The 8,952-nt window shown below is 56.9% G+C and overlaps 1 protein-coding gene across 1 annotated transcript; it reads right to left on the bottom strand.

Annotated features, from left to right (window-relative positions):
• Nucleotides 1-594: 594 nt before the first annotated feature.
• On the bottom strand, nucleotides 595-8,540 carry Pif1 (PIF1 5'-to-3' DNA helicase). The gene is made up of 13 exons (XM_004628945.3): nucleotides 8,504-8,540; nucleotides 6,816-7,382; nucleotides 6,154-6,286; nucleotides 5,948-6,073; nucleotides 5,577-5,730; nucleotides 5,364-5,478; nucleotides 5,180-5,286; nucleotides 4,121-4,260; nucleotides 3,804-3,910; nucleotides 2,535-2,622; nucleotides 2,291-2,436; nucleotides 1,487-1,678; nucleotides 595-1,318 (listed from the first exon to the last, which is right to left on the bottom strand). The coding sequence occupies exons 2-13, from the start codon at nucleotides 7,362-7,364 to the stop codon at nucleotides 1,262-1,264; spliced, it is 1,914 nt and encodes a 637-aa protein (XP_004629002.1). The 5' UTR covers nucleotides 7,365-7,382; nucleotides 8,504-8,540; the 3' UTR covers nucleotides 595-1,261.
• Between the last annotated feature and the right edge of the window lie 412 nt (nucleotides 8,541-8,952).

The raw sequence follows: 8,952 nt of genomic DNA, 5'->3' as shown, positions 1-8,952 counted from the left end.
TCAACCACCCTCCCACCCCGCAAAAAAAAAGCAGGTTTTGCAGTGTGTGCTCAAGCGTTGGCCCTGGGCTGCCCTGCACTGAACCTCCAAGCTCCCACCTGTTTCTGGATGCCTGCTATTTTATTTTTTAAACGTATTTGTTACAGGGTTTCACCATGCAGCTCTGACTCATAGTGATCCTCCTGTCTCAGCCTCCCCAGCGCTGGGATTACAGGGATCCACTACCACACCTGGTCTCACAGGCTGGCTCAGCATGTGGTGCCTAGGATTGAGTTCCGGTCTGTGTGCTTGCCTAAGCAGGCGCTTAGTCCACTGAGCTATCTGAGTAGGCCCTTCCTGCTGTGGTTTTGATAATTTGTCCCCTATGGGTTTGGACACAGCTTGGTGCCAGTGTGGCAGTCTGTAGTGGCAAGGTGGAGACTGGCGGAGGAGAATTGGATGAGGTCTGCCAGGAATGGAAGAGTTCCTGGTAGGCTGGTTATAAAAACAGGGAGCCAGGCCTCCCTGTGTCACTTGCTTAATAGTTTGCAGTAATGGGGCTGAACCCAAGGCCTTTGCACTGAGCTACAACCCCAGCCCTTTTCAAGATTTTTAAGATAGGCTCTCACTAAGTAGTCATTAAATTACTCAGGCCAAGACTAGACTCTTGATCCTCCTGCCTCAGCCTCCCAAACGCTGGGATTGCAGGTGTGTACCACCATGCCCAGGTTGTCTCATGGCCCTTTTCTTGCATCCCCTGTGACCCCACTCATATGTACCCCTGTCCTGTGTGACACACAGTCCCACCAGAGCCAAATGGGCGCAGGCACCATGCTCCTGACCCTGGAGAATGTGCACCAAGTAAACCTCTTTTCTTTGTATCATTCCCTGCCCTCTAGTGTTTGTTACAGCAGCAGAAAACTCACAAGCATAGCCCCCAGGAGAGGCTGGCAGTCCCAAAGCAGCTATCTGCCCTGCTTATCCCTCTGCAGCCCAGAGAGGAGTGTACAGCACGCCATGGCTCTGCGGCCAGCTCTTGAACACAGCTTTTCCTCTGCTGCTGGGTACCAGCCCAGGCCTGTTCCCAGTGGGCACAGAAAGGGTGACTTCTGAGCCCAGGGCAGGGAGCAATTAGCCCTGCTGGTAAGTAGGCAAGAAGCCCTATCCTTTAACCCTGCCTCGATACCCCTGAGGGGTGGAGAAAGGACATCAGGTCCCCTCAGTTGTTCCCTAGGGTGCAGGGAGCTGGGTCCCTCCAGCACGGTCTCCCCTTTGCAGCAGCTCAGCGGTTTGGGTCTGTGTTCTCCTGGTCTGAGCCTGGTTCCTCCTCCTGGGACTCCTGGATCAGAACCAAAAAGCCTAGTCACACTACTTGTGCTGGCTGTCCCTGGGGCTGCATCTTTCCTGTTGCCTCCACCCACAGAAGCCAGCAGAGGGCACTATCACCCTGAGCTGTCCTGGGCCTCCCCTGTCCTCTGGCACCCACCTTTGGGTGATTCCCTCTTACCAGCCTGAGGCACCTGGCCCGCCGCAAGGTGGCGTAGAAATGCAGCACACGGGCATCACAGTGGACCACCAAGGGGTCAAAGTCCAACACCCGCAGACCCTGCAGGCTGCGGGCCCGGGAGAGGGCAACATAGGCTTGACCGCTGGCAAACGCCCTGCCCAGGGAGATCTCCACACAGTCCAGAGACATGCCCTAGGGGTGGGGACAGGACAGCCAGCTCAGCCTGAGGTCTCCGCATCCAAGAGCCCAATCCTTCACCAGCCCAGCTCCTGACCCTGGATATTGTCTGTCACCCAGTTTCCAGCAGAGAGATCCTTACAGCACATGGATCTAAATACAAAGGGGCCACAGAAAGAACTGAAGGGTGAAGCAGGAGGGTTGGGAATTCCAGGCCAACCGAGCTACACAGGGAGTTCAGGGCCTGCCTCCCTACAGAATGAGACCCTGTATCAAAACAACACAACAGCATCAGGCATGATGGTGCATGCTTGTAATCAGGAGGCTGAGGCAGGAGGATTGCTGTGAGTTCGAGGCTAGCCTGGGCTCCATAGCCAGACCCTGTCTCATAAAACAAACCAAAACAGGAAAAAAAAAAAAAAGGGAGGGAAAGAAAGCAAGGAGCCAAGTATGGCCTGGATTACAGCACCTGGGAGGCTAGACCTGAGTCTCAGGAGAGAGGGCCGAGAAAAGGTTGGTTTATCTGAGGCAGGATGCAGGTAGCTCCTCTAGTCCTGATCTGGAACTTTCTCCCACAATGCCTCCAGGTGCCCCCCCAGCCTGTGTCGTGTCCCGCCTGGTGGCTACCTGGCTCTTGTGGATGGACAGTGCCCAGGCCAGCTGAAGGGGCAGCTGCCGCCGGCTGAGGACCTGGCCCCCTGTGGCCTGCACCGTCCAGCAGTCTGCATGGATAACCTCGGTAACACCGCACAGGAAGTGCACCTGGGGCAGCCCTGGGGAAGGATAGGGCATTGCCACGGGGACAGTGGGGTGGGAGTGCCGGGAGACCCTGCCGCCACCCGGCCACATGCCCACCCTGCTGGGCACTCACCTCTGCCCTCAGCCTCGAACCCCACCACCACCCCTCGGGCGCCGTTCACCAGGCCTCGTGACATCGCCAGATTTTTCACTAGCATCACCTGTGGAAGAGCAGAGGGGTGTGGGGGCCCTGCCTACCTGCTCACCTCCAAGCCCCCAGCCACCCCAAAGGCTGAGTGAGGGCCAGGACTACCACAGCACGGTACCAAGTCTCAATCCGTTGTTCTCTCACAGCTTCCCTTCCTGTCTCAGGAGCAGGTAGCAGAACCTGGAAACTGACCTACATCACGAGGCTTTAGAATGGTCAGATCTAAACTGGGCATGGCCGCATATGCTTGTAATCGTAGCACTCGATCACCGTAAATAGGAAGTCACCCTGGGTTACATAATGAGTGAAAAGGCCAGCCTGAACTACATGGTGTGACCCTGCCTTTAAAAACTGGGGGGCAGGGAGATGGCTCAGTGGTCTAAAGCACCTACTTGGAACAAGCTTGGCAAAAGCACAGGGACCACGGTTCGATCCCCTGACACCACACAAACTGGGGGGGGAGAGATGGCTCAGTGGAATAAGCACTTCTCTAGCAAGCACAAAGGCCTGAGTTCAATCCCCGGTTCCACCAAAAAAATAAAAACTGGGGGGAGTGGAAGTCAGATCTATTATGGGGTCACAAGCTTTGGGGGGGGGGTTCCTGCCACCCCTTGCTCAGCCATGGGGCCTACACTTGCCCTTTGGGTACCCTCCAGATCCTGAGCAAAGTCTCTCATTCCAGGTCTCCATCCTGGGAGGAATGTGACTCAGCCCCCTCTAAGGTGCCCTACAGAAGACAGCCAAGGCGGGGGGCATTTCACTATCTATTTTTGGGGTCCTGGGCTTGAACCCAGGGCAGCTGCTCTAAGTTATACCCCTTGACCCTTAAAAAAAAAAATTTTTTTTTTTTTTTTGTTGAAACTGTACTTTCGATTTGATTTGAAACTGTCTCATTGCTATATGTTTATCAATAAAACTTTGAAAAGAAAAAAAAAATTTTTTTTTTTTTGGTACCAAGAATCAAACTCATGACCCTGCACTTGCCAGGCAGGAGGCTGTGCTACATCCCTAGCCCTCCCAATTGTTTATTTTGAGAGGGTCTCACTACATTGCCCCAGGCTAAGCTTGAATTTGCAGTCATCCTGCCTCAGCCTCCTAGAATGCTAGGATTACAGCACTCCCTGTGCTAGAAACAAGGCGCTGAGCTGGATGGAGAGAAAGGCTGCTCTGGGTCGAGTCCCGCCTTCTGCTCACCTGCGCGCCCAGCTTTAGCCGCAGGAGCTGGCCCACAGGACACTGGGCATCCAGGGTCCGAGCGAGCTCAGGGTGGCTGTCCAGAGCCTCGAAGTTGTGCACCTTCCCTGGAAACGAAGCAGAAAAACAGATTATGAGTTGAGGCTGGCTGAGCTTCCAAAATCACAGATCAGCGTGGGGCACGGGGGACATGGAGTTGGGCTCAGCACTGCACCTCTTAGGGTCCCGATTACATCTGTGAGCCTAACAGCCGTGGTGGACACAGAGGCTGAGTGCCTGGCTACCATGTGGCCCCTTGGCCCTGGCTCCCTGCTCACCTGGCAGCTCCTGCAGCCGCCTCTCGTTGGTGAGCGCGACATCGTCCTGGTGGGTGCACAGTCTTGTGGCCACGATGCCATCTCGCCCCACCTTGTGGGCAGCTGTAGCCCTGAGTTGCTGGGTCACCTCATCGGAGCACCTGTGGGGCTGGGCTGTCAGGACAGAGCTCACTGAACCCTGAGGACAGCAGGGGACACGGGCAGGGTAGTCCAGGCAGCAGACACAGATGCACTGCTCCTGGCTGGCCTTGAACTTGCAGCAATCTTGACCCTCTTGCCTCAGCCCAGTGTGATAGGATCAAAGAAGTGCCACAGCACCCAGCTAAAGTTTTTTTTTTCTTTTTTTAAAAATTTATTAATGGGGCCGAGGAGATAGCTCAGTAGAATAAGCACTTGCTTGGCAAGCACAAAGGCCTGAGTTCAATCCCCGGTTCCGAAAAAAAAAAAAAAAAAAATATTTATTTGAGCCAGGAAGATAGCTCAGTAGAAAAATTTATTTATTTGGTACAGGGTCTCACTATGCAGCTTGGACTCACAGTGATCCTCCTGTCTCAGCCTTCCCAACACAAGGATTACAGGCATGCGCCACCATACCCAGTTTCAGTGGCCAGCACAGTGTGCCCAGGGTTCTGGGGCTGGTATGGAATATGGTATGGTACCAGGGATCGAACACAGGTTCTTGCACTTGTCAGGCATGTGCTTAGACCGCCGAGCTATCTCCCGAGCCCCAGCTAAGATTTCAACTCAGAGCTGGGTTCAGATCTCAGTGTTGCTACCGCTTTGGGTAGTCACTGTACTTCCTTGGCCCCCACTTTCTACATCTCTGTGGTGGACACAGAGGTGCCAATTCTCAACTCCTCCTGTGTGTCCTCTGTCCTTCCTTCCTTTCTCCCTGGAACCCACTCCATGCTAACTGTGCTGTGTGACAAGGAGGCTGGATCCCAGGGACATCTTTGGATCCGTGAAGCTCCTCACTGCTGTATGTCTTCCTGTGCCCAGGATCACCCTAGGATCCTCTCCTGAGCCCTGTGCTCCCTTTGTGCCCACACAGGGACCCACCTGCCCAGCCTCACAGCCTGCAGCAGGGAGATGAAGGTGGGGTCTGCCTGCCTCCACACCTCAGTCAGCTCCAGGGTCACAGGAACACAACGACTCCAGCTCTTGGCCTGGCAGGGGTGAGGACAGCAATCAGGAGTGGCCAGAATGCTGGGGATGGGAGAGCCGAGCCAGGGGTGAATGGTACCTGGAAGCAGAAGCGAGGGGGCTGGGAGCTCTTGGTGACCGGGGGTAGCTGCAGGAAGTCCCCACAGATGATGAGCTGGATCCCTCCAAATGGCTTCTCCTGCTGCCGCACAGCTCTGTGGGAGGTGGAGGCAGCTGTTGGGACTCAGGGGCTGCTCCTCCGGTGTGACCCCCGATGGCAACCTCTGTGGCTGCCCTCCCAGCCCACTCTCACCTGGCCACAGCCTCCAGCTTATCAAACAGGTCCGCCTCCACCATGGAGATCTCGTCAATAACCAGCCGTTGGCAGCTCAGCCAGCCTTGCCGCACGCCTGGCCGCTGGGCCAGAGCTATGCACTGGGCCAGGGGGGCCTGGCCCGAGCCAATGCCTGTGAGTGACACTGTTCAGCCCAGCCACTGCCAGCCCTGACCTCCCTCCCACAGGACTGACTTGCTTTGTTTTTTGAGACAGGGTCTGCCTATGTAGTTCTGGCTGGCCTCGAACTCATCCAGATCCTCCTGTCTCAGTCTCCCGGGTGCTGGCCTTGCAGGTGTATGCCACCATGTCGAACTATTTCTAGTTCAAGCCCTGGGGCTCACACTCACCTGCAAAGGTGTGAAGGGTGGTACCCCCAATGTGGCAGGCTGCCACCCCTGTGCTGGCAGTGGCCACAGTGCCCGTGGGAGGCAGCGATCCCAGGATGCGCTTCAGCAGGTAGGACTTCCCAGTCCCTGGGCAGGGGGCAAAGTCAGGCCTGCCGGTACCTCTGCGCCAACCTGCACATCATCCGCAGCCCCTCTCTGCCCCCTACCTGCACTCCCGGTGAAGAAGATGCTCTGGCCTCTCAGAACGAGCCTCAGCACGGCAGCCTGCTCCTCCGACAGCTGTGGCTTGCTGGGGGGCAGGCTCAGCCTCTTCACCGGCTGCGGCCACGGAGGAACTCCCTGGGGGGCAGCGGCAGGGCTGTCTCAGCGCCTCCTAGCTGGCAGCACAGCCTGGCAGCCCGTATGAGTAGCAGCCTGGTTCACCAGGAGATACTGCCACAGCCTGCAACGGCCAGGTGTCTGCTTGGGCCCTGAAGAGATCCTGCATTTGGATCCTTCCTCGACTTTCTCCCCTAGGCTCTTTGCCCTGTCCGGCTGTCACCCAACATTACTCCTCACTTCTCTTCCTATCACAAACCTGTCCTTTGGCGGAGGTGGTGTCGCACGACTGTAATGCCAGCACTTGGAAGGCTGAAGCAGGAGGATTGCAAGTTTGAGCCCAACCTGGGCTTTACAGAACCTCCAGACCCTCATTTCCTCTTGGCAGTCTCGGGATTATAAAAGCTAAAGGAAGCACAGGCGCCTGCCACATCCTTGTCACACTCAGATGTCCCAAGGTATCTCTGCACCATTTGGCTCCTTCCATTTCGAGGACGGAGGATGGAACGCGGGGCACACCCACCTCAACGGCGTCCCTTTCTGTCCTCACCGTGCTGGGCTTGGCTGGGGCCTGCTCCTCCGACCGCGGCTTATTGGGAGCGCGAGTAGCGGCCGCACGCCGCAGCTCCTCGGGCTGCACTGGGCTGATGGAGATGAAGTCGCTGGGCCGTGGGCCGAGCAGCTGCGCACGCGCGGAGGCGGGTGCTGGCCCGGGGGCTGCGGCCAGCTTGAGTCGCAGCGTGCGCAGGAAGCGGCGCAGGCGCTCTGGAGGGCAGTCGGAGAGCAGCAGCTGCGTGGCACCCGCCCGCACGGCGCCAGGGTCGGGGAGCCGCAGCGCGCTGCGTCCGGCAGCAGCGAAGCGCGTGAAGAGACGCGCGGCGCGCAGGGGGAAGCAACGAGACCGCCCCGCGGGGCCCGGCGCGCGCAGCCGCAGAAGCAGCTCGCGACGCTCGTTGCAGCCCAGGCTCAGCTCAGCGCGGCGCAGGGCCTGGCGCCTCCGCGGCTGTCCGCCCGGGCTCAGCTCCTCTATGGCCACGCGGCACTGCAGCTCCGCGACCTCGCGTTCCGCCGTCGCCGCCTCCTCAGTGCCCGCGAGCATGGCCACCGCCTCCGCCGCCTGCGAAAAGACCCGATCGGATCGCAGGCGCCGGAGACGCGGGAATAGGGAGGGTGCAGGGGCCGTGGGGGAGAGCTAGCTTGTGCGGGCGGTCACGGTGACCCAGGAAACCCCAGAGACGCTAACTGTGTGCCGGAGCTCATCCCAGACCCACTCGAAACCGATGCGGTGGCGCACGCCTGGAATCCCAGCACTCTGGGAGACCGAAGCAGGATGATCGTAAGCTTGAGCCTAGCCTGGGCAGCTTAACAATTTAGAGAGACCTCTTCAAATCAAAAGTAAAAAAGGGCTGGGGATGTAACTCCGTGCAGAGGCCCTGGGCTCCATCCCAATTAAAACAAAACAATAAGGGGCCGGGGAGATGGCTCAGTAGGATAACGCTTGACTGACAAACGCAAGGATCGGAGTTCAATCCCCCCGTTCCGCCAAAAAATAAAAATAAAAAATAAAATAAAACAATACTTCCAGTAGCCTCCTCGGCTACACAAGTTTCCGGAGCAGTGGTTGGACAGCGTCAGATGCACCCAGAGTTGAAAGCCTCAGTGGTCCTGCCACATTAGAAGAGTGAGCTAGGTGTGGTGGCGCACGCCTATAGTCCCAGCATTCGGTAGGCTGAAGCAGGAGGATCGTTTTGAGTTCGATACCATCTTGGACTACAAAGTGAGCTCAGGGCCAGCCTGAGCTGGATAGCAAGACCCTGTCTCAGAAAAAAAATAAACAAGAAAGAAAAAAAACAAAGACGGGTGTTCTTGTGCTCAGAAAAGAAGCTTATTTCAAGAGACCCAGGGCCAGGTCAGACTCGTCGGGGTACCCTCGCAGGAGGCGAGAGAATGGTGCCGACATGTAATAAGCCTTGCGGTCTTCCAGGTACGTTCAGTACCAGGTTTCTGCGTGGCCAGGCAGTTGTCATTGTTGCAGAAGTGCAAATCTTGGTCGAGGCGAGCTCAGTCGCTGTCAGCCCATGGGCAGAGGTTTTAGGCTCAGTGTAGTTCCGACACCCTGGCCTTCTCCTTTCCGGGAAAAGCCCAGGTCCCAGAATCCGAGTATTCCCCGTCGGGCTCATCAGTCTGTACCCTCCTGGCGTCCACCCCTCCCAGCCCGGATTCTGGACAGACACTCACACTTGCTGGCGCTCGGATGGAGAAGGCGATCAGAGCCGAGCCGAGAGTCTGGCGACGCTGCAAAACTAGCTAGGAATTTTCAAATACTAGGGATAAAAAAAATCATCCTATCACCGGCCGGATCTTTAAATTCCTCAACCAATCAGAGGTGGAGGCGTGTCCAGGCATGTCTTTCATTGGTCCAAGGTAGAGGCGTTTGGGTTGTACCAATCACACCCTGAGGAGGGAGATTTGTGCTGCTGCCGGGCTGAATATAGCACACCGCATATTCCAGTTCAGTGGACTAGGTGAAACAAGGCGGGGCGGACCCAGTGTAGAATTTTTTGCCTTTCTCATCCACCATGAGCCTAGGATTAAGGAACCCTGAGTCCAGAAAGGGATGGGGACGCCAGTAAATTCTTGTCTCCAGCACTCGCCGCCCTACCTACCTGGGATGGAATCCAAGGAGC

This window comes from Octodon degus, unplaced genomic scaffold, assembly GCF_000260255.1.
Source record: "Octodon degus isolate 3935 unplaced genomic scaffold, OctDeg1.0 scaffold00026, whole genome shotgun sequence".
In the NCBI taxonomy this organism is placed as follows: Eukaryota; Metazoa; Chordata; class Mammalia; order Rodentia; family Octodontidae; genus Octodon; species Octodon degus.
This window is presented reverse-complemented; position numbering and strand designations above follow the sequence as displayed.

What these genes read in the sequence shown, in the direction of transcription:
- Pif1 (XM_004628945.3), bottom strand. Translation starts at nt 7,364, where the DNA reads ATGCTCGCGGGCACTGAGGAGGCGGCGACGGCGGAACGCGAGGTCGCG. An exon ending in CCCCTCGCTTCTGCTTCCAG is followed by an intron (nt 5,287 to 5,363) that starts GTACCATTCACC and finishes CACCCCTGCCAG; the next exon opens with GCCAAGAGCTGGAGTCGTTG. An exon ending in TGTCCATCCACAAGAGCCAG is followed by an intron (nt 1,679 to 2,290) that starts GTAGCCACCAGG and finishes CCCCACCCCTAG; the next exon opens with GGCATGTCTCTGGACTGTGT.